Source organism: Magnusiomyces paraingens (assembly GCF_902498895.1).
Source record: "Magnusiomyces paraingens strain CBS 517.90 genome assembly, contig: contig4, whole genome shotgun sequence".
NCBI lineage: Eukaryota > Fungi > Ascomycota > Dipodascomycetes > Dipodascales > Dipodascaceae > Magnusiomyces > Magnusiomyces paraingens.
Window position 1 is genome coordinate 1,410,282 of NW_022474070.1, and position 24,110 is coordinate 1,434,391.

Below are 24,110 nucleotides of genomic sequence, written 5' to 3' on the forward strand. Positions count from 1 at the left end.
CTTGACATTTAACTCCCAAGACTTAAGCTTCAAAGTATAACGGCTTGAAAAAAAAAAAAAAAAAAAAAAAAAAAAAAAAAAAAGTTGACTTTAGTTACTTTAAAAAACAAACCCTCAAATTTAATATTTTAGTTCTCGAGGAAATAAAATCTTCCGTTAAAATATCCATCAATGAAAGTTTAAATCGCATAAGGGATTATGGTCCAAAGAAAGCTCTAGAGTGCTGATAACCTTAACATTCCAAGGTTTGACCATCATCATCATCATCATCATCATCTTGATAACAATATCTCTAAGAATTAAAGTCAACATTATGGTTTTGAAGAAAAGAACCTTTATATACAACACCCTTGTTTTTTTTAACTTTTTTTTTTGTCTAAATTAAAAACAACCTTTTGATTCCCCTATTTGACATGGAGGTTAACTTTATTTGGAACCAAAATGAGTTGATAGACTGTTTTTTTATTTATTTTCTTTTATGATACCTCCTTTTTTTTTTTTTTTTTTTTTTTTTTTGAAAAGTGCTATAAGTAATCAAACAAAATAGGAATATCCCAAAGTTCTTTATTGAAAAAATAAAATAAAATAAAAATGTCGTGATATTTTTTTTTTTTTTTTTTTGAGAAAAAAAGGTCAGGCTCAAAGGATAAACATACCAATAATGATTTGAAAGGAGAGAAGTTCATGTTTGTAACATTGAAACGTACAGAGTGTTTATGTCTCTAAGAAAACAAACTGTTAGCCATGATGTTTATATGTCAAACAAAAAAGTTTCAATCACAACGTGAATAGCGACCGTTGAAACCTTCTAATACAAGTTTTTATTTTGAGTTTTTAAGACAGTTTTGAAAAAATAAAAATCAAAATCAAAATCAAAATCAAAATTTTTTTAATTTTTTTTTTCTCTTTTCTCTTTTCTTTATTACCAAAAAATCCATAATATCCAAGGCTTGGTTGTTGTTGTGTGTTGTGTAATATGGCAACCCAATTTAGTTTGAATCCCGCTATATACATAAACATAAAAAAAAAAAAGGACATCAGAAAATAAAAAACGAACAAAAAAAATAAAAGCAGCCACCATTATAATCAGGCGTTTTAATGTCTTAAAGTGATGTGTTACGCCGCTTAAGTGAGAGAAAGAGAGAAAGAGAGAAGGAGAAATTTGAGATATCGTCTAGCTTGATTTGTTGATGATAATATATATAATAATAATAATAATAATGTCTTTTGTTGGCAATTAAAATAAAAAGGGTCACTGGTGCCCAATCAGGATTAGCAACCAAATAATACGAAAATAAGAAAGTATATGTGAACTGGTATTAGTTCCTTTAATAGGATTCTTTGATCTAAATATCTATCTCTTCCCCTCATTGATTTCAGTTCAAATTACAAGAATGAATGAATAATTGAATAATTGAATAAAGGAATGAAAAAAAAAAAAAAAAAAAAAAGTTAATTTAAGAATAATTATGGTTTGAAAAGGGAAACAACTACAATCGGGCATTAACACCATAGCCAAGTTTAGTTTTATTAAAGTGTAAAACTCAAGCATTATAAAGGCGAGAAAAATGCTAAAAAGTATATAATAATAAGTTCAACCGTCTTCAAATGTAAGATTACCATTCTGTGAGTTTAAAAAAAAAAAAAATAAAGAAATAAATAAATAAATAAAGAAAGAAAGAAAGAAAGAAATAAATAAATAAATAACTGAACTGATTTTGGAAGGAATAAAATAATGGCATTTCATTTACTTTTAGAAAGTATAGGTTGATTATGGTTAATAATAAATTTGGAATCAAAATGAAAAACGAAAAAAAAAAAAAAAAAAAAACTTGATTTTTTACTACACTTTATATAATAAGAAAAGGATAATCCCCACAAGCAGTTTATTTTCAATAAAATCAAAGTTTTTTTTTTTTTTTTTTTTCAAAAGAGAAAGTATATATCTTGATTTAGAGATAGAAAGATAGAATAAAAAAAAAAAAAAAAAACTTGAATAGTTTTTATAAGCTTAAGTGAACTGAAACCTAACGTAAAAGTTTAACAGAAAAGAAAACAAGGTTTTTTTTTTGTAGTTAAAAAACGTTCGGATAACCATGACTAGAAAACAAAAAATTAAAATTAAAATTAAAATTAAAAAAAAAAAAAATTGTTCTCGGGAACCTTACATTGAAAACTATTCTCTCCCCTTAATTAAGCTCAGGGTTGAAATATGAAATCTTATTAATGTAAACGGTATCGGTTGAAGGACCCTGATTTTTTATAAAAATTTCAGCATTGGTGATATTAGAGATTTCATAAGATATTTTAAAGTTATTATTATTATTATTACAAGCTTTTTTTTTTTTTCTATCTATCTATCTATAGATCTATCTATTTATCTATTTATCTTTCTCTTTATTCTCAATGTTTCGTCTAATAAATATTTTCCCTTTTTCGGACTATATAAATTTCTTATTGTTGGTTGTTGCTCAAATCTAAACTACCCAAATAGTTAACTAAAAAAGTCTTTTTTTTTTTTTTTTTTTTACTAGTATGGCTTAGTGTTGGCTCAGCGAGTTTCATCTTTGCCCTGACGTGGGACTATTTATTATTTATATATAAAATATTGCATTAGCGTTATTTCTTCTACTATATTATTAAAATTTACGTCATAGTTAATATGTACGTGTGCCTTTTATCTGCAGGTCAGCCTGGTTTTAAAAAAAAAATTTTTTTTTTTTTTTTTGTTTAAATAAATAAATAAATAATAAATAAATAAATAAATAAAATTCTTATATAAAAAAATATATTTATTTTAAATATTTTAAAATGTTTAAAAATATGTAGTTTAAAGTTAAAATAATTTTAACTTTAATCATTTTTTTAAAAAAAAATTATTATTATTATTATTAAAAACCCTAACCCATATGTAACAAATGTGTAACATAATAATGTGTTAATTATTGTTATTTTTATATGTTCGATTCCATAAAGACACAACATATTTTTATTTTTATTTTTATTTAATTTGTTAATACCTTCTCCTTTTTTTTTTTTTTTTTTTTTTTTTTTTTTTTTTTTGGCCCATCCAAATTTTTGTCTTTTTATTTTTTAACCTGCCACCTGGAATTTCCACACAGCTTTTTTTTTTTTTTTTTTTTTTTTATCCATTCTTAAAGACAACAAACAACTCATATAAACCAAACCCCCTCTATGATTTTCAAATACATTTTAATTGAATAAAAAAGAATTCTTTATTGAAATTGGTTAAATATCTCTCTTTATTTTTCATTTTTCATTTTTCATTTTTCATTTTTCATTTTTCATTTTTCATTTTTTTTTTCTTTGTACCATTCCATATTCATTCCATATACAACATGCAATCACCAGTAAATAACGCACCAACTGGTGCCCATACCCATACACCAACAGCAAGCACCGACATGACTGATCCCCCCAAAAGCCCCGAACAACAAGAAATGAGCGTTTTAGCAGCCCAGTATGATTCTGATAAAAAAGGAATCATTCAGTCATGTTTTTCAAAAAAGGACCAATCCAATCGATGTAAGTTATTGAGTTGTTAAATTTTTTTTTAACTTTCTCCTAAAACTGCCCATTCATGCTAACAAGTCTAGTGATTGAAACTTATATCACTCATGTTAGAATTACTGAAGATTCCCAGTATCCATATAGTCGCCCACCCCCCAACCAACAAGAATCTTTCAAGAAGAGCCGTATTCTCATCATTTCAGTTCGCTTAAGTGGCCGTGTCCGTGTTCACAAGGCACGCCAAAACCCGGATTTAACTTTCCAAATCGGCAAAACGTGGAACCTCGAAGAACTGACTTCCATTGAAAATGATGCTCTTGTCCCCACTGGATTTATCATGAATCTCGGCAAACATTACTATTGGAATACCCATTCTGCCCGTGAAAAGGCCGTTTTTATAAACAGTATCATTCGAATCTATACAAAGTATACAGGAGGAAAAGTCCCTGAGCTAATTAACTTTGATAACTTTGGAACACCTCCTGGAAGCCCTCATTCTTCTCGTTCCGGTGGTCCTCCAACCCCATCTCACTCTCATTCAGCTGTAGCTGCTGTGCAAATCCACCATTCGCCTACTATTCCTATTCAACAGCCACGACCTTCATCTGAAAGACGCCCTAGCATTGGTGCTCAAAATGCTCTAGCAAACCAACGAGAAAGACGGCCTAGTGTCGGAGCTTCACATGTCCTTTCAGGTACTACTGGCCAAATACCTTCGAATCGAAGACCTGGATCTGCAGGGACTATTCAACCTTTGAACCGACAGACAGAACGGTCTCCGAGTGTGCCACTTTCAGGGTCTCAACAACCGCCACCCCAGTTTCAAAAGGAAGCGGGCCATAATAGTATGGGAGCCTTTTATGGGAATAATCAGCTTGCCCAAAGTCAAGACAGTGTCACTATTCCACCCAAGTCTAGCTCGCGGAATCAGCAAATTCGTAGGGTGGAGTCTCAGCCTAGAATGAAGGTTGTTGCTGGCGGTCCTTCACCCATGAGTATCCCCAGCTCTCGCAGCCAAATGAACCTGACCAATGTTCCTCCGGCATCTTCTAAAAAGGATGGAATCACTGCGGCCTCTGTTGCTGCTTTAGGAGCTGCTGGTGCTACCAGCGCAGCAATTGCAGCTGCCTCTGCAGCTGCCTCTGCAGCTTCTGCAGCCAAGGTGGTTGGAGCTGGACCTACTCCTACTGTTCCGCCTGTCACCAGATCCATGATTGATATCGCATCTGAGCCTGTACAACAAGCACCACCCAAATCCATGGTTAATATCAACTCTGGGCCTGTGCACCAGCAGGCACCACCTAAATCTATGATTAATATCAACCCTGAACCTGTACAGGTTTCACAACCACAAACTCCCCCTACTATCATTGTTCCAGCAATTACCCTCAATAGTGACGAAAACCCCATCCAGTTTCATTCCCCTGAATTTGCTAAAGCACCCAGTAATATCAACTTTTCAAATTCTGACGCTCCACGGGTTGTTGAAGAACAGTTTAATGAACCAAGCGCCAAGTCTGAGGAAGAACCTATTGATCCTAATGATCCCAATGGGTTAGCTAGTGGTATTGTGTTCCAGCCCTTGAATAGAAGATCTTCAATCCAAAGCATTAAGGTGTTTGCTCGACGCCGTGAAGAAGAAGAACTTGAGCCTGAGCCTGAACCAGAACCAGAACAAGAACCAGAATCAGAATCAGAATCAGAACCAGAACCAGAAGATGAGCATGAAGAGGAAGCTTCGGGAGCTGTTCCTGCTGATGAACAACAATCTGAAAAGAAAAACCTTGTCAAGTTTAATGTAGAGACTGAGCACTCTAACAAGTCTCAGGCTTCAGTTGCAAGCGACGCTGATTCCTTAAACTCGACCGAACAAGCTCGGAAGAATGAGCTAATGCGCTCCAGAATGACCTTCATTGCGGCAAATAATGCATCCGTGATTGAAGAGACTCTTGAAGAGCTCAATTGGACAGGTCGCAACGACGTACAGATTTTGGAGTACAAGATTTCAAACGAGATTGCGTCGTTGGAAACTCAAAAGTTGCGTAATATTGTCGACCTTGATGACCGTCTTGATAGTCTTGATGTGAGCTTGGAGCATGCCATCAAAGAGTGCGACCGACTGGAAGCCATGTTTGCATTTTTTTCTGTCCAGCTTGGCAGTTTTGCAGACCAAATCTCACATATTGAAGGCCAAGGCCAGGGTCTGCAAGTTCAAACCCGCAATCAAAAGGTTTTGTGGACGGAGCTCAATGATATTATTCATACAGTTACGTTATCCAACAACTCTCTCAATGGCCTGAACTCGTACAGCCTGCAGTCCAACAGGGACTTGCCAGTTATTGAAGACGTGTTGATTGACTTGTATGGTGCAGTTAAAGCTGTCCGATCATCTTCCAAGACTGTTGATGAGCCAGCAAACTCTCTTGGAAATATGAGGGCGCTTAAAGAAAAGAGACATATTTACGAGCAAGCGGCAGCCAACTTTATGCAAAAAGTTAAAACGAGTGTTGACCAGCGGGTTTCAGTGGCGATTTCAGAAGCTGAGAACCAGATTGCTCCTAACAAGGGGGCCAATGCTGAGCCAACTATCATTACAATTGAAGAGGGCATTTACAAAAGACTTGTTCCGTTATCTGCAGTCATTCTTTTTGTTAAGGATATCGATGAACTCAATTATTTCAACATTTTGAGAAGCTATGAGAACCTTGTCAAGGGATACTACGAAGAAACATTGAAGGCATACTTTGCCAAGTGGACGCGCTTGATTGGCAAGATTAATACATTTGCTGAAAACTTGTTCTTGTCCAAGGATGGGTTTGAGTCACATTCTATGGGGGGCTCTATTACTAGCACTATGATTTCTAATAGTGCAAGCACCACCAAGCTTATTCGATCGCAAACATTGGCCAAGATCAAGACGCATAACGACAAGGGCATTGACCGCAACAATACTATTGCGTCATCTTCTTCTTCGCATATTAATGGTGATTCGAGTAACTTATCGCTACTGATGAAGCCAGGAACTGTAAAGAACAGCATAGTTAAGGCGATTCGTAACGTTAAATCGCTTGTGATTAAGCAGCAGGTGATTTTGATTGAGGTTTACCATTTGTCGTCGTTTTCTGGGCTACGATTCCCTGAGTTTATCAAGGCGGCTCCGTTGGCAAAACGCCAAATTGAAGCCAATCATTTAGAAGAGAAAATTTACGGGATTGATTCTGACCGGACCAAGGCGCAAGATTTGCTCAACTTGATGTCTGGAATATTTAGTCCTTTGCATGAGCAAATGGTGCGGTTTGCTTCAGATATATTAGAGAAGAGTGTGATGGATTGTCCTGCGGTTGTTACAGCATTGGACATTGTTTTGAGGGACTTGCAAACAACAAATTTGGACTTTTTAAATCTCTTGTACCAGCGCCTTCGTGACCGCGTTGTTGGGATTTGGAACGCATATATTAATGACCAAGTGGCCAAGATTGGGCAGACCCACATTAGCAGTAAGAAACGGTCTGGTCCGATTTCTGCTGTGCGAGTGTTTTCCGTGTTTTGCCAGCGTGTTGAGTATGATCTTGCACATGAAGTTGCTGGGACCAAGGTAATAAGTGCGAATGAGCTTGGAGTGAGAAGTCTTGTGAATAACGGATATGATAAGTTGGGTAAGGCGATTATTAATACTTTGCAAAAGGCCAAGGCTTCAATGTCGCAGGGAGATATTTCAGGAGTTGGTTTGGAAGGCAAGTCTGGAGGTGGAGATATTGACTACGAAGATAAACAAAAGATGAACTACCACATTCTGATGATTGAGAATATGAATGTGTTTTTGGATGGGTTGCTGACGTTTGATAGAAGCAACACAGCAATTCACAGTCTGCGGGATGCGGCGAGTACCATTTACTATAAAGAGATGCAGATGTATGTTGAGTTTGTGCTGCATCGGCCGTTTGGCAAGTTTATGGATTTTCTGGATAATGTTGAGCAAGCTCTGCGCAAGAACCCAGACGATAGTCCTGCCCGTAAGCCTGGGCTAAATCGGAGCGCGTTAAAGAAGATATTAATCAACTTTGATGCTAAGGAATTGCGCAAATCGTTGGAGGTACTGCACAAGCGGGTAGAAAAGCACTTTATGGAGGAGACTGGAGGTGCATCGACACCTAGTGGTGGTGGAGTAGCAGGAACAGGAGGATCAACAGTTGGATCTACAAGTGCGGCCGCAATGAGTACTAGTAGAAAGCTTGTGGGCAAGGTTTGGGCTGAAACAGAGCGTGAGTTTACAGGGATTGTGCGACGGTTCCGGCCGTACATTGAGCGGTATTATAGCATGGCTGGAGATTCTGGGTACGTGTGTAAGATTGATTTTACAGACACGGACATTAGTGAGGCATTCCGGAATGCAATGTAGATGAGAAAATAAAATAAAATAAAATAATAAAATAATAAAATCATAAAATAAAATAAATGATGTAAATAGATGAATGAATTAATGTGAATCTGTTGCAAAAGACCCAAAGAAGGATGTGAATGTGAATGTGAATGTGAATGTGAAAATGATGCAAGAGATAGAAAAAAAGGGTGCGTGGCAGTAGCCGTGGGGAGGATTATTGTTGGGCTGGATGCGCGCCTAAATAAGATAGTAGCAAAATAAAAAAAAAAAAAAAAAAAAAAAAAAAAAAAAACATCACCACCAGCCTTTCCCCTCCCATCCTCCCCCCTTTTTGTCTTCTTCTTACCAACTACTACTGTTTGTTGATTTCCAAAACATTTAAAAAAAATTTTTTTTGTTAAAACAAAAAAAAAAAACCTCAGTAGCAACAGCAGCAGCAGCAGCAGCAGCAGCAAGAGCAAGAGCAATAGCAATAGCAATAGCAATAGCAATAGCAACATTTTTTTTTTAAAAAATGCCTACTTCAGCAACCTCTTTTTCAACAGGTCTCATTATTGGCGGTAAGTTAAAACTAGAAAGGCTTTTTTTTCTTTGAAGAAGAAGAATATATAAAAGAAACTAACTTAAGGTTGTGTGTGGTTGTGGTGGAATTAATTAGCTGTTTCGTTTTCACTTGGAGTCTTGTACTCTAACTGGGCATATGATTACTATACATTGTGGCATCGTCCTGCACTTTCAGAAGCATTTGCACATTCACTTGCACATTATCAACAATGGGCCAATCTTCCTGCATTTTTGTATCATGTACATCATGCGATAGCGGCATTAGGATTGGTTGGTCTTTTCCTTAAGCTTTATAAGCCTTCTGAATCCAATAAATTATTTGATGGTGCTTCATTATTTTTATATATGGTTGGGATTGTTATTTATTTAACTAATCTTCGTGTTGGAGTTCGAAGTGCTGCTGCTCGTGAATGGGGGGATGTTGATGAACAGACTGGAATTAATGTAATTGCTGCATCTCAGGTTATGATTGTATTTACATTTTTAGGAGTTGTGGGTCTTCAAGTCGGACAATATTGGGCAGAACATGAAGATAAGAAGGTTTGGGAAAAGGCAATGCAAGAAGAACAAGAAGAATTGGCAGCTGCTACTGCAGCTACTACTGAAAAGAAGGAAGAAGAAGTAAAGAGTGAGAAGAAGAAAGCAACAGGTGCTAAAGTTGGAACTACAAAAGCTTCGAAGCGTGTTTAAATGGATGGATGGATGAATGGATGGATGAATGAATTGATTAATTGATTTAATGATTAATTGATGTTCAAAAGTCCAATTGAAAATGACATTTATAAGACAAAAAAAATACATTCTTTTATTTTTTTTAGTATATCTATATATATATATATATATATATATATATGGTTTTTTTTTATTAATCAGTAATTGAAAAAAAAAAAAAAAATAAATAAATAAATATCTTTTTGAAATTTAAATGAAATTAAAAATTAAAAAATATGTTAAATTGATATTATCTTAACAATCCATATATATATATATATATATATATATATTGATTAGATTTTTATTTTTTATCTCTGAAAAAAAAAAAAAAAATTATCTACCATTTAAACTACTACTACTACTACTACTACTAATCAATCTAAGCGGTTAAAAACCCAGAATTTTTTTTTTTTTTTTTTCCCCTTATTTTTATTTACATTTAAAAAAAATAAAAAAAAAAAATAAATAAAGTACTTATACCTTATTTCTTATTTCTTATTTCTTATTTCTTACTTTTTATAACTTATGCTTTAATTTATTATTTTCTACCCTAACCTTAACCCTAACCTTTTTTTTTCTCTCTCCATCTTTTATTTATTTAATTTAATTTAATTTAATTTAATTTTTTTTTATCATTAACACCACCACGCTTCTGTACTCCTCATATCGCCCACTTTCCATAATGTCGAGTATTCCCATCAGGGTTAGGGTTTTCGCTTATTTATTTAGTTTAAATCAACAATTTTGTACTGTCACAATGATAACAACCTCCAATTGGAAAAAAATATATACATTTGATTGTTTATATATACATTTAAATTTGATTTTTCTTCTTCTTCTTCTTTTTATTTGTGTTTTTATTTTTTAAATTTTATTTATTCCATGTAATGGTATCATAATCATAATCATTATCATCATCATAATAATTCATATATATCACGCTTAAATCCACATCCACTACCCACATTTTTATTTTTTTTCTTCTTCTTCTTCTTCTTCTTCTTCTTCTTCTTCTTCTATCAATTCCAAAGTTCCAAAGATTTCTTATTGTTCCACACACATACAAATTTTTTTTTTTTTTTTAATCACACCATATTATTATTATCAAAAAAAAAAAAAAATTACTTTTACTACAAACAAACAAAAATAAATATTCACTTCACTATTAAAATTTACGTTCTCACAGTAGGCTCCTCAGTACCAATGTACTCCTTAAGCTTAAGAAACTTAACAGCTGCTTCAATATTCTCCTTCAAAAACTCCTGAGCACTCAACTCATAAGTCTTCTCATCATTAGAATACTTCTCAACATACAACCGAATCGTAGCTCCAGAAGACCCTGTACCCGACAACCGCACCACAATACGTGATCCATCGGCAAACTTGACATACAACCCTTGATGGTCCGAAACACTACCATCTAAATCAGTATATGAAAAGTCATCTGCCTCAACCACCTTGAGATCCCCAGCAATTGACGACCCAACAAATGACTTTTGGTTGGTAATCACATTGGTCTTAAGATCTGCAATCACCTTGGCAGCATCCTCAGATGCAACCTCCTCATAATCGTAGCGAGTAAAGAAGGTGCGTCCGTATTCTTTCCAAAACCCCTTCTGAATGGCAGCAATGGATGCCTCCTTGGGTGACTCCTTGCCAATGCCGGCAATAATGTTAAGCCATGCAACAATGGCCCACAATCCATCCTTTTCACGGATATGGTCAGATCCTGTACCAAATGACTCCTCGCCGCAAATTGACAGCTTCTTGGCGTCAAACAGGGCAACAAAGAACTTCCATCCAGTAGGAACCTCGTAAATGTTAAGACCTTTAGCCTTGGCCACAAGGTCAAGAGCCCCTGATGTTGGCATACTGCGTGCAAGACCATAAAGACCCGTCTTCTTAAAGTAGGGAATATACTTGTCTGCATATGCTGCAATGATGGCGACCGAGTCACCAGGTGACACAAATGTATTAGCACCATAAATCATATTACGGTCACCATCACCATCACTAGCAGCTCCAAATGGGATATTGTTTTTGTCAACAGCCTCAACCAGAGTGTGGGCATAGGTAAGGTTGGGGTCCGGGTGAAGACCACCAAAGTCGGGCTTAGGGTGAGAATTTTGGACCGACGACTCAGGAAGCCCCAATTCGTCAAGGAAAATTGCACGGCCATAGGGCCCAGTGACACCATTAAGAGCATCAAAGAGAACAGTAAAGTCAGGGTTTTCCTTGAAAAAGCTCTTGATAAGGTCAAAGTCAAAGATTTCCTTTAGATAAGCAACATAGTCTGCAGTTGAGTCAATGACCTGGACCTCGATAGGACCATATTTTTTCGAGCCAATTGATGCCAGGTCGACTTTTTTCAAGTCAGCGACTGTCTTATATTCCGTAATTTTTGTGGTAAAGTCATAGATTTTATTTGTCACGGATTCTGGTGCAGGGCCTCCATTTGCCAGGTTATACTTGATACCGAAATCATTAGTGGGACCACCTGGGTTATGCGAGGCCGTGAGAATGATACCACCAGTGGCCTTATATTTGCGGATAACGTGGGATGCAGCGGGTGTAGAAAGAATACCATTTTGTCCAATAATGAACTTGGCCACTCCATTGGCCGCGCCAATCTGTGCAATTACTTGGATAGCTGTATCATTATAAAAGCGGCCATCTCCACCAATGACGAGTGTGGCGTCAGCGGCTCCTTCCGGAATGGCGTCAAAGAGTGCTTGAACAAAGTTTTCCGTGTAGTGGGGTTGTTGGAACACGGTAACCTTTTTACGAAGACCAGAGGTTCCTGGTTTTTGCCCATCAAAGGGAGTAGTAGGGACAGTAGTAATTGACATTTAGAAGAAGAAAAATAATAAGATAGTGATAGAGAGTACGAGTGAAAAGAAAAGGATGATTAAAAAAAAAAAGTTTTGTATATAAAGAAAGAAAAAGAAAAAAGATAAAAAAAAATAAATAAAAGACGGGCAAAAGGGTGTCTATTTATACCTTTTGATTAAAAAGCAAACAAGGAAGCCTCCACCCCCCTCTCACTCACTCTTTCTTTCTAGGAGGAGGCCAACGTGTATGTGTATATATATATATAGTGTGGGATTAGAATATTAACAACAAGTAAAGGTCATGTGCGCAGCCAATTGGTAGCCATTCAGTTTATCATAACTTCATTAAATTTCATAAAGGTCATTTACAAGTATACAGACGGTTTTTATATAAATATATATGAAATGAATGAATGAATAAATAAATAAAAAAGGAAATTTCTTTTTCTTTTCTCTTTTTTTTTTTTTTTTCAATTCATTAATTCATTATTTGGTAACGTTGTGAATGGCCTCAGCAAGACGTGCAACATTGCCAGAAGTAATGCCAGCAATGGAGATACGGCCATCACGAGTACCATAGACAGAGTATTCCTGGGCAAGCTTATCAACCTGCTCCGGGCTCAGACCAGTGTAGCAAAACATACCAATCTGGGAAGTGACGTGGTCCCAGTTCTTGATAGAACCAAGAGCCTCGAGGTTCTGCTTGAGAAGAGAACGCATGGAAATCATACGGTCAGCCATATCCTTAACCTCCTGGAGCCACTTGGCCTTAAGAATAGCATCATTAAGAATCTCAGAGGCAATGCGGGCACCATGGATGGGAGGGTTAGAGTACATGGGACGGATGATAATCTTAAGTTGAGACTCAATGCGAGCACGTTCCTCAGGAGACTCAGCAACGAGGGAAAAGGCACCAACACGTTCACCGTAAAGACCCATGTTTTTAGCAAAAGATTGGCAAAGAGCAATCTGGAAACCCTGGTCAACAAAGTATCTCACAGCGTAAGCATCACGGGAAATATCACCAGAGGCAAAACCCTGGTAGGCCATATCGAAAAAGGGGAAGTGACCCTTTTCTTGAAAGACCTCTGCGATTTGGCGCCATTGCTCTTGGGTAGGGTCAACACCTGTGGGGTTGTGAGCGCAAGCGTGAAGAAGAATGGCTGAGCCATCTTCAGCGAGACGAAGGTCTTCAAGAAGTCCTTCAAAGTCGAGACCAATGGTATCCTTGTTGTAATAACGGTACGAAACAGCTTCCATACCAGCATCTCTGAAAATGTTCTTGTGGTTAGCCCAGGTAGGGTTAGGGATATAGATTTTCTTCTTGCCGAAAAAGCGCGAGACAAAGTCAGCGCCAATACGGAGGGCACCAGTACCTGAGATAGATTGAGTAATAGCGAGACGGTTTTGGGTAATGACAGGAGAGAATTCACCGTAAGCGAGTTCAGCAGCGCCAGAAGTGAAAGAGGGGATACCTGTGATGGGAGCATATTCTTTATTGAGGTTTTGGTCCAAGACACGCTTTTCAGCTTCGAGGACTGAAGAAAGGACAAAAGGCTGGCCTGCATCGTCACGGTAGGCACCGACACCGACATTAATTTTTTGGGGGAATTGGTCCTTCTTGAAGGCTTCAGTGATACCGAGAATGGCGTCGGGGGGGCCTTGGGGGACGTTAGCCCAGGTAGATTTGTTTGCCGAAAGAATAGCAGAGGCCATTCTAGGGGCCATGTTGATTGTAGGGCGAGCAGCGGCGGCTCTTGTGAAGGCTCTTGAGGCTGATCTGAGCATTTTTGATGGGAGGGAGGGTTTGTGAGGTGTGAGGAGGAGGAGGTGGAAGTGGTTGTTGTTGTTAGATTTAGATATAAAATAAAAATAGAAAAAAAATAAAAAAATTTGGGAAAACCGGCTGGTATTTATTTAGAATTTTTTTTTTTTTTTTGTGTGAGTAATAATAATAATAATAATTTTTCTATATAAAAGTAAATATATATATAATTTTAATATATAATTTTGGAGGTTAGGGTGGGGTGGTTTTTAACGTTAAAGAAAAAAAAAAAAAAAAAAAAAAAAAAAGAGTCGTTATTAATTTATATAGTAATTTATATTAATTTATTAATTTAATATATAAGAAAAAAAAATTAATTATTCTTCTATCCGAGGAGGAAATTTTTTATGTGTGTGAGAGAGAATTACCACCCAATACGAGGAGTAAATTTAATTAATTTATTTTATTAATTTATTTTATTATTAATTATATTATTTAATTATTTAAATACTTATGTAAGTGTACATAGAAGGATGAGTCATTTGATTAGTTAATCTTTGTTGCTTATGTAATCTTTGAAAGTGGAGAAAAAAAAATGAAAAAATGAAAAAAATGAAAAAAACAAAAACGACAATTAAATAAATTAAATTAAAAATATAAATTAATTAAATTAATTAACAAGCGGGGATTTTAAAAAAAAAATTTAAATTAAATTAAAAAATTATCAATTGATTTATTTTTATTTTATGTTATTTTCAAAAAAAAAAAAAAAAAAAGACTCTTTTCTCATCAATTGAATAAATTTCAAAAAATAAAATATATCAATTTAATAATGATAATCATCATCATGATATGACTCTTTTTAAATAAAATAAAATAAAATAAAATAAAATAAAATAAAATAAAATAAAATAAAAATAAATAAAAAATAAATAAAAAATTTTAATCTGCAATCTACCCATTTTTTTTTTTTATTGTTTCTTTTTATATTCTATTTTTTTGATATTGCCGCACTATCGACTATATATATATATATATATAAATGACTCTAGTACACATACACATACACATACAAAAAAAAAAAAAGCCGCCATAATTGGACCACCCGGGTTGTGCCGGGTTTAATCGGGCTGATGTGATCCAGGGCGGGATTTTATTTTTATTCTTTATTCTTTATTTTTTATTTATATTTTTATATTTTTATATTTTTATATTTTTCAAGTACTTGAAAATTTTACACGTGCGGGGGTTATTTCAAACGTCCATCAACTTTAAATATAAAAAAAAAAAAATACTAAAAAATAAAAACTTACAAAATATATATATCATTAGTACAAAAAAAACCTAACCCTTAAAAGAACTTTATTTTCAAAGTTATTTTAAAATAACTCTTCCAAAGTTATCTTCTTTACAAATAGTAGTAACTTCAATTATATACACAAAATTAATATACTTTCTTTATCTTTATCTCTTTATCTCTAATTCTCCTTCTCATTGTTCAACTTGGTCTTATCCAAATACTTGTCAAATGCATCATTCCGCTCAGGGAATGGCCGTGGTCCAAGTAATCGAATCATATCCTCACGTGTAATCACCTCCTTAGTTAACAACTCCTCAGCTACCTTCTTAATCTCAGGAAGCTTAGATCTTAACAACTTATCACACTTATCATGAGCCTCCTCAACTATACGTCGAACCTCATCATCAATCAACTCTCCAGTCTTCTCACTAAAGGGCTTACTAAACTGTGAATCATTGCTATCAGCATAATTTAACCATCCAACACGCTCTGACATCCCCCATCGTAAAACCATATTGGATGCCATAGCTGTCACCTTCTTGAAATCATCACTAGCTCCACTAGTAACAGTGTCAAAGTGAATCTCTTCAGATACACGACCTCCAAGTGTCATGGCCATCCGGTCACTCAATTCCTCAGTACTAAGCAATTGCAAATCAGGAGGAAGATATTGTGCATATCCTAAAGCTCCCTGACCACGAGGAATAATAGAAACCTTCAATAGGGGGTCTGCAAACTTAAAATACCACCCACAAATAGCATGTCCAGCCTCATGGTATGCAACAGTGCGGCGCTCCTCAGCACTCAACACACGAGATTTCTTCTCTAATCCAGCAATTACTCTCTCAATGGCTTGCTCAAAATGCTCAATCAACACATAATGCGCACCCTTACGAGCAGCAATCAATGCAGCCTCATTCACACAGTTGGCAACATCAGCACCTGCAAACCCAGGTGTCAATGCAGCAAGACGACCACTCAAATCCTTAATATCTAATTGAGTCTTAATCTTGGACAAGTATACTTGGAAAATGGCCTTGCGACCCTCAATGTCAGGCTTGTCAATGGAAATATGGCGATCAAAACGACCAGGACGGAGCAACGCAGGATCCAAAATATCCGGACGATTAGTACCAGCAAGTACCACAACATGGTCAGAAGAAGAAAATCCATCCATCTCAACAAGAAGTTGATTCAAAGTTGACTCTCTCTCATCATTACCACCAAAGGACCCACCTTGACCACGGGCTTTGCCAATGGCATCAATCTCATCAATGAAAATAATACTGGGGGCCATTTTACGAGCAGTCTTGAACAAATCACGAACACGTGATGCACCAACACCAACAAACATTTCAACAAACTCTGAACCAGAAACTGACAAAAATGGAACACCGGCCTCACCTGCAGTCGCCTTGGCTACAAGGGTCTTACCGGTACCAGGAGGACCAGAGAGAATAGCACCACGGGGGATCTTGGCACCCAATCTTTCGTACTTTTTAGGATCTTTCAAGAAATTGACAAACTCCATAATTTCAACTTTAGCTTCGTCCATACCAGCCACATCTTTAAACTTGACCTTGATATCAGTTTCTTGGTTAAACAGTTTAGCCTTTGACTTGCCGACACCGAAAATGCCACCACCGCCACCAAGGCCTTGGGCACCACGTTTGGAAATGTACCAAATACCGGCAATCAAAAGAATGGTGGGAAGGAAAGCAAATAAGGATGACATGAGAGAGCCTTCAGTGGTATAATACACAGGGACACGTTCAGCAGAGGGGATACCCAGTTCATTCTGGGCCTCTTCAAGCTTACGCTCAAACGAATCAACAGAGCCAATGGTAAACAAAACAACAGAGGGAGAACTGCCACCAAAACCAGATGAGTTTGTATGACGGAGCTGGACACGGGCCATCGAACGGTTCACAACAGTAATTTTCTCAACCAATCCACGGTCCAAAAAGTTTGTACGGAATTCTTCCCATGTAAGTGCTGGGCTAAGAGATTCAGTGCTAAGCTGGAGCAGGAACATGCCGAGAAGCATAAGGCCGATGATGGTATAGATGTTTTGGTTTGGAGGTTGAGGTTGTTGTTGTTGTTGCTGGTTATTATTATTATTATTATTATTATTATTATTATTTGAAGCAGGTTTTTCATTGTAAATAAAACGAGAAGAATGAAATGACCGAGTAATGGCATTTGGCGATTTCAGCATCAATTGTTGATGACTCGTCAACTTTGAACCACGAGTCCATGATTTTAATAGTATTAATGATTGTTGTTTATATTGTTGTTGATGTTGTTCTTGTTGATAATGATAATGACGAGTTTGTTGATTTGATTTGAACTCCGGCGTTTGGGTCCGGAATTTGTGTGACAAAACAGAAGAGGAAAAAGAAGAAGAGGAGGAAGAAGAAGAGAGTAGACGGCGGTGCGCGGGGGGTTTCCAGAGGAGTAGTCCTGTTGTTGCAGAGTGCCTACTGCTCATCATCATAGCCCGGGCTGTAGCATTCACCGCAGTTTGTGGTTGAAACAGACAAGTCCGGGCCATGAGAGATGGCGGAACAACGATTGTCATTAATTTAAGGCAAACTTAGGAGGGTAGGGGTAAAATGAAAAAAATTTAAAAGAATAGTTGTTCCAGCCAGCCAGTTAGTTAGTTGGTTGGTCGGTTAGTTTTAATAGAGTATAAGAAAAGAAAGAAAGAAAGAAAGAAGGAAAAAAAAAAAAAAAAAAAAAAAAAAAAAAAAAAAGTGTATGTGGTTGGTTAGAAGGGAAGGGTAAAAAAAAAAAAGTTTTGGTGGCAAGTGAGAAAATTAAGCGGTGTTTTTTGGAAGAGAAAAGAAAGAGAAATGGTGAATTGAGAATTGGGAGGGAAAAATTGAGAGGGAGAATTGAGGTGGAGGAGGGGGGGTCTGAGCTGGGTTTTGGTTCGGGATTACGTAAATAATACTTAAGAATAAAGATTATAGGGTTATTTCATATAATAAATATAATATATATGATATAAGACATAAGAGTTAAGAATAAAGATTTATATCATATGATTTTATTAACAACAATACCTTTAGTACTACTTAAATAGTAACAGCCCCTGCATTTTCACCTTTAAAACCTCCTTTTTTTTTTTTTTTTTCACACGCCATCTAACAAAATAAACAAACAATCCACACACACATACACACATACACCCCCCCTTTTTTCCCATACCAACCAACCAACCAACCAACCAACCAACCAACCAGCCTATTTACTTAGTTACTCACTCACTTATTTACTTACTTTATACTTCCATCTCAACCACTATTCCCATCTATGGCAGCTCTACACACTCTTAATAGTCTCGGCGATTCGCTAATTAACCCAGATATTCAAATCGGAGTAGCAAACCTGCCCAACCAACGGTACAAAATTGTAGCCAAGCGTGGTGCAACTTTTACCATCATGGTGGCAGGTGAGTCTGGGTTAGGCAAAACCACATTTGTTAACACACTATTTGCTACCACTGTCAAGTCTTATGTTGACAATAAACAACGGTTCCATACCCCTATCCGTAAAACGGTGGAAATTGGTATTACCAAGGCAGACCTTGAAGAACGAGGATTCCATCTCCGATTGAATGTAATTGACACCCCAGGGTTTGGAGATAATGTAAACAATAAAGAGGCATGGCAACCAATTGTGGAATTCCTTGACGATCAGCATGAAGCTTTCCTTCGCCAGGAACAACAACCTGATAGAAGAAGTATCATTGATATGCGTGTCCATGCTTGTCTCTACTTTATCCGCCCTACAGGCCATTCACTCAAACCTTTGGATATTGAAGCTATGCGCAACTTATCCACCAGAGTCAACCTGATACCTGTCATTGCCAAGGCCGATACCCTTAGCCCTCAGGAGATTCATGACTTTAAGAGACGTATCCGTGAGATTCTTGATGCCCAAAAAATCCACATTTATACTCCTACCATTGATGATCCTGCTGTTGTGGACCCTCATGGTTACTATGATCCTACGGGACCTGCTGATGGTTCTACACAACCAGATCCCATGGCTACTTCTGAAGCTAAGGCTATTCGTGAGCTAATTGATGCTATGCCATTTAGTGTGATTGGATCTGAGAATGTGGTGGAACGACCCGAAGATGGTGCTATTGTTTTAGGTCGCAAGTACTTGTGGGGTGTTGCAGAAGTAGAAAATGATAATCATTGCGATTTCCTTAAGCTAAGATTATTGCTAATTCGGTCCCACATGTTAGACTTGGTACAATCTACTGAAGATGTCCATTATGAAAACTATCGTTCCAAACAAATGGAAACTAGGAAACTTGGAGACCCTCGTCCTCGCAAATGGGATAACCCAAAGTATAAAAAGGAAGAAGAAGAACTTCGTAAAACTTTTACTAACCAGGTCCGTGTTGAGGAACAAAGATTCCGTCAATGGGAACAGAACCTGATTAGTGAACGTGACCGGTTGAATCATGATTTGGAGGAAACTCATTCGGCGATCCGTCGTCTTGAGGAGGAAATTGATACGCTTAGCTCGTATAGCAGAAGAAGATGATTTAGTTTAGTTTAGTTTAGTTTTATATTTTATACTATTTTACTTTTGGGTTAAGGTTTCTTTTTTTTTTATTATTTTTAATTTATTCATTATTTTTATTTATTTTTATTTATTTTTATTTATTTTTATTTATTTTTATTTATTTTTATTTATTTTTATTTATTTTTATTTATTTTTATTTATTTTTATTTATATACGTTTATCTCTTTAATTTAATTAAAAAAAAAAAATTCTAAAAAAACAATATTATGGGTTTACATACACATTCTTACAATTAGAGTTCACCTTCCTCAGTCAAGAACTTTTCACAGTCAAGAGCAGCCATGCATCCAGTACCGGCTGAAGTGATGGCCTGTCGGTATCTCTTGTCCTGGACATCACCTGCAGCGAAAAAGCCCTTGATAGATGTCAGGGCCGATCCTGGGATAGTCTTAACGTAACCTTCAGAATCGGTTTCGACCTGGCCCTCAACAATCTGAGTGGCAGGAATATGACCAATGGCATAAAACAGACCATTGACCTCAAGGCTCTTCTTTTCATTGGTCTTGTTGTTAAAAATGGTCAGACTCTGGAGAAGCTTACCATCACCGCAAGCCTCAGTAGCTTCTGTATTGAAAAGTACTTCGACTTTAGGGTGTGACAGCAGACGTTTCTGCATAATGGTAGAAGCACGTAGCTTATCCTTACGAACAAGAACGAAAACCTTGGATCCATACTTGGTCAAAAAAATAGCCTCTTCAGCAGCAGAATCACCACCACCAATAACGGCCAGGGGCTTATTTCTAAAAATGGGCACAGCACCATCGCACACAGCGCATGCAGAAATGCCAGCTTGCCAGTAGGTATCTTCACCAGGGAGGTTCATACGGCGGGCAGATGCGCCAGTAGCAAGAATGATTGCATCTGCAGTTTGGGGTTCTTCAGTTTCATTGTATTCAGTCCAGAGTTTGAAGGGGCGTTGAGAGAGATCAAGTTTGGCCACAGTTTCTGTAATGATTTCAGTTCCGAAATTTTCGGATTGCTTACGCATATTATCCATAAGTTCAGTGCCGGAAATACCTCCTGGGAAACCGGGGAAATTCTCAATCTCAGTAGTGGTAGTGAGTTGACCACCAGCAGCAATGCCATTGGCAAGCATACCTTCAAAGAGAGTGGGTTTAATTTCTGCACGAGCCAGGTAGATGGCAGCGGTGTGAGCAGCAGGGCCAGAGCCAATGATAACGACGCGGTGGTGGGTCATTTTAGATGTGGTAGAAGAAGAAGTTGTAGTTGTTGAAAGAAGTTTTTTTTTTTGAGGGCTCAAAGAGTCGGGGGTAACAGACAGGACAGAGGCAAAGGCGGCTAGTCTGGTTGACGACTTGAAGAAGATGGAAGAAGTACGAGCAGACGACAACGTTGTGAAATTGGTTAATAAATTTGTGTTAAGAGAAAAAAAAAAATTAAAAAAAAAAGTAAAAGGAAGAGGAAGGGGAAGGGGAAAAGGTTGAGTATTTATATTATATAAAAGGTAGTGGGCTATTTTTTTTTTTCTTAATAATAATAATAATAATAATAATTATTTCTATTTCTAATATATTAATTATTAAAGAGAATGATAAAATGAAATTGAGTAATAAAGCCAAAAGAAAAAAAATTTATGATTTTGTTTTGGAGGTTTTGAAAAAAAAAAAAAAAAGAAAAAAAAATTTTATTGAGTGGTTATAAATGAGGGCTTATCAAATCAATCAGTCACGTGAGCGGTCTAGAACCTTTTTTTTATTTTTTGACGTGGCAAGTAAAAATGATTATGAATTTTCAATTATTTGAAAAAAATATTAAATATACAAATAAATAATATATTAAATATATTAAATAAATAATAATAGAAAAACATGGAAAACAAAATAAAACAAACGACTAGACACGAGATATCAAATTAATTTATTAATCAAAAAAAAATATATATATATATATATATATTAGGTTTTTTTTTTTTTTTTTTTTTTTTTTTTCATTACTAAATAGACTCGCGTAGAATTTCTTCTATGATTGCTTCGATTTAATCGATTTATTCGATGACAAATGCACAAATCTTAATAATCAACAAACAAACAAACAACTAATTAGATAATTAACTAATCATGTTAAATAAATAATATATTAATTAATTATTACATCAATTTCATATAGTGTTAAACTTATTCAAGTGTTTATTTCAATACCTAAATAATAAAAAAAATAAAAAAATAAAATTATTTCACAAACAGTTTTTTTTATAAAAAAAAAAAAAAAAACAAAATATAAATAAACTTATAAAAAATATATATATACATAAGAAAAAAAAAATAAGCTTTCTCCCGAGCGTGAGTCGAACACGCGGCCTCAGGATTACAATGTACCATTACAGTCCCGCGCTCTACCAACTGAGCTATCGAGAGATTTTAACTTGTTGAAAAACAATAAATAAATGGACTACATAATACATACGATCACCTTTTGCGTATAACAACAACATGTACTCATTGGGGGGAAAGCAAAAACCATGTCAGACCCCCCCAACAACACCCAAACCACGTTTAGTGGCGGCGACCCTCCTGCCGACAATAATTATACCGACAATAATAATGAACAGACTAATATTAATGATATGCAAAAAATTATTGCTGTTGAACTGAAGGAGAAAGAAAGTTCTCATTCCAGAGGACCTCATTCTCATGAAGCTCATCACATCAAACCCTCGACAAAAATCCAAAAAAATAATGAAAAACCAGACTCCCATAAAAAAATTGAAACTATCCACAAAAAGCTTGAATCGAATGATAAGCATAATGCTTCTTCAAACCACGAAACCCCCGTTGAAACCCCTATTGTGAATGTTGGTCCAACCTTGAACCCTACCTTTGACTCTTCACCAGATGGTGGTGATGTGGAAATTGACGCAACACCATCACGTGACATGGATGTTCTCATGCCGGATGCAAATCCATTTGGTGATAATTCTGAAGCCTGGGAATACATCTTAAAACTTAAGGATGTATTTCTGGTTGAATTGTCTATTGTTAAAGAAGACTTGAGTATTACAATTGAAGATTGGGAAATAAAATTTCAAAATCTTGAACTTAAAAACAATGAGTTAGCTAAACAACTCATTGCTTTGACCGAAAAGCTTAAGGCTTCAGAAGGACAAGTGAATTCTCTTCGCTCAGAACTTGATGTTTTGAGAAACAATCAGGTTCACACAGAAGTTAAACATGTAATGTTTGAAAAACTTAAAAAGGAAGTTAAGGATAATAAGGATCATTGCGATAAAGTGAAACATAAAGCTGATGAAATAGCTAAGATGACTCTTCAAGATTTGTCTCAAGAAAAAGCAAGAAACAAAAGAATTATCGACACTGAAATCAAGGAATTCAAAGAAATGACCAACAATCTTGAGAAAAGAGTTGATAATATGGAATACAAAGTTGGAACTATTTCAACTAAGGCTGATTTAACTACCAAAGAACTTAGCTACGCAAAAAAGGAAATCAAGAGCGCGGTAAGAAAAGTCGACACTTTGCCTTTTGCTTTGACCCTAAAACTCCAAATGGAGCAACTCCAAAGTTGAAAGACATTATGAAGGCTCAAAACAACACCGTGAAACTAAAGTTGATGAAGACAAACCCACTTTTAGAGTGTGCATAAGAATTCCAGATACCATGAAAAGAGTTAATATCCCTGCGATTGGAAAGAAAATTGATGCGGTTGCACAAAAAGCCGGTGGCTCAGGAAATAGGCTATACTGTCAAAGGGCATTTATATGTTCAACTTAATGACAAAGATTTTGCTGATAAAGCTGCAGAATGGATCCCCAAAGTTGACTCTACTTATTCAGTGCTTGACACAGATTCTTGGTACAAGGCTGTACTTCAGGAAATACCTAATACGGCATCGATTGAAGACTTGAAAGAAACTCTCTACAATTTTAATGATTACCATATTGTTTTGAATACCGAACCCAAAATCATTAGCAGAAACCAATTTACCCAAACAGCATTGGTTTCATTCAGAAATGCCCAAGACTATGCAAAGTGTGCTGATAATCTTATTATCCAGTACACAAAAGTTAAAGTTAGACCTTTTATTAGCAGGAAAAAAACTCCTGAAGAACTCCAAGCTATGCGTAATAAGATACGATTATTGAAAAATGAATCAGACAAAAAGGATAATGAGGCCCATCCTGTTTCCACTGACGACTCACAAGATGAACCGATGAAAGAAACAAATATTGAAGAACTAGATGAATCCAATGAGGAAGAAAACGAAAACAATTCTATTACATCCAATGAATTATAAAGTATTCCAACTCAATTGTCATAAATCGAAATCTATTACTGAAACTATCTTAGATAAAAAAGAACCTGATATCTTGTTATTACAAGAACCTTACTTTAACAACTATGGGCCCATTAAACATAAAGATTGGATCCCAATCTTTAC

The 24,110-nt window shown here is 35.9% G+C and overlaps 8 protein-coding genes across 8 annotated transcripts; 4 read left to right on the plus strand and 4 right to left on the minus strand.

Moving 5' to 3' along the window:
- Positions 1-3,359: 3,359 nt before the first annotated feature.
- Positions 3,360-7,930, plus strand: SAPINGB_P005218 (uncharacterized protein; the record flags this gene model as incomplete). Its single annotated transcript, XM_031999933.1, has 2 exons — positions 3,360-3,546; positions 3,618-7,930. The coding sequence occupies 2 exons, from the start codon at positions 3,360-3,362 to the stop codon at positions 7,928-7,930; spliced, it is 4,500 nt and encodes a 1,499-aa protein (XP_031855824.1).
- A 496-nt stretch (positions 7,931-8,426) lies between these two features.
- On the plus strand, positions 8,427-9,166 carry SAPINGB_P005219 (uncharacterized protein; the record flags this gene model as incomplete). The annotated part of the gene is made up of 2 exons (XM_031999934.1): positions 8,427-8,472; positions 8,571-9,166. The coding sequence occupies 2 exons, from the start codon at positions 8,427-8,429 to the stop codon at positions 9,164-9,166; spliced, it is 642 nt and encodes a 213-aa protein (XP_031855825.1).
- Positions 9,167-10,362: 1,196 nt separating this feature from the next.
- On the minus strand, positions 10,363-12,039 carry SAPINGB_P005220 (uncharacterized protein; the record flags this gene model as incomplete). Its single annotated transcript, XM_031999935.1, has 1 exon — positions 10,363-12,039. One exon carries the CDS (start codon positions 12,037-12,039, stop codon positions 10,363-10,365), a length of 1,677 nt encoding a protein of 558 aa, XP_031855826.1.
- A 468-nt stretch (positions 12,040-12,507) lies between these two features.
- SAPINGB_P005221 (uncharacterized protein) lies at positions 12,508-13,809 on the minus strand (the record flags this gene model as incomplete). The annotated part of the gene is made up of 1 exon (XM_031999936.1): positions 12,508-13,809. One exon carries the CDS (start codon positions 13,807-13,809, stop codon positions 12,508-12,510), a length of 1,302 nt encoding a protein of 433 aa, XP_031855827.1.
- Positions 13,810-15,264: 1,455 nt separating this feature from the next.
- Positions 15,265-17,133, minus strand: SAPINGB_P005222 (uncharacterized protein; the record flags this gene model as incomplete). Its single annotated transcript, XM_031999937.1, has 1 exon — positions 15,265-17,133. The coding sequence occupies one exon, from the start codon at positions 17,131-17,133 to the stop codon at positions 15,265-15,267; it is 1,869 nt and encodes a 622-aa protein (XP_031855828.1).
- Positions 17,134-18,404: 1,271 nt separating this feature from the next.
- Positions 18,405-19,652, plus strand: SAPINGB_P005223 (uncharacterized protein; the record flags this gene model as incomplete). The annotated part of the gene is made up of 1 exon (XM_031999938.1): positions 18,405-19,652. One exon carries the CDS (start codon positions 18,405-18,407, stop codon positions 19,650-19,652), a length of 1,248 nt encoding a protein of 415 aa, XP_031855829.1.
- Positions 19,653-19,926: 274 nt separating this feature from the next.
- On the minus strand, positions 19,927-20,892 carry SAPINGB_P005224 (uncharacterized protein; the record flags this gene model as incomplete). The annotated part of the gene is made up of 1 exon (XM_031999939.1): positions 19,927-20,892. The coding sequence occupies one exon, from the start codon at positions 20,890-20,892 to the stop codon at positions 19,927-19,929; it is 966 nt and encodes a 321-aa protein (XP_031855830.1).
- Positions 20,893-22,173: 1,281 nt separating this feature from the next.
- On the plus strand, positions 22,174-23,966 carry SAPINGB_P005225 (uncharacterized protein; the record flags this gene model as incomplete). Its single annotated transcript, XM_031999940.1, has 2 exons — positions 22,174-23,169; positions 23,388-23,966. 2 exons carry the CDS (start codon positions 22,174-22,176, stop codon positions 23,964-23,966), a joined length of 1,575 nt encoding a protein of 524 aa, XP_031855831.1.
- Between the last annotated feature and the right edge of the window lie 144 nt (positions 23,967-24,110).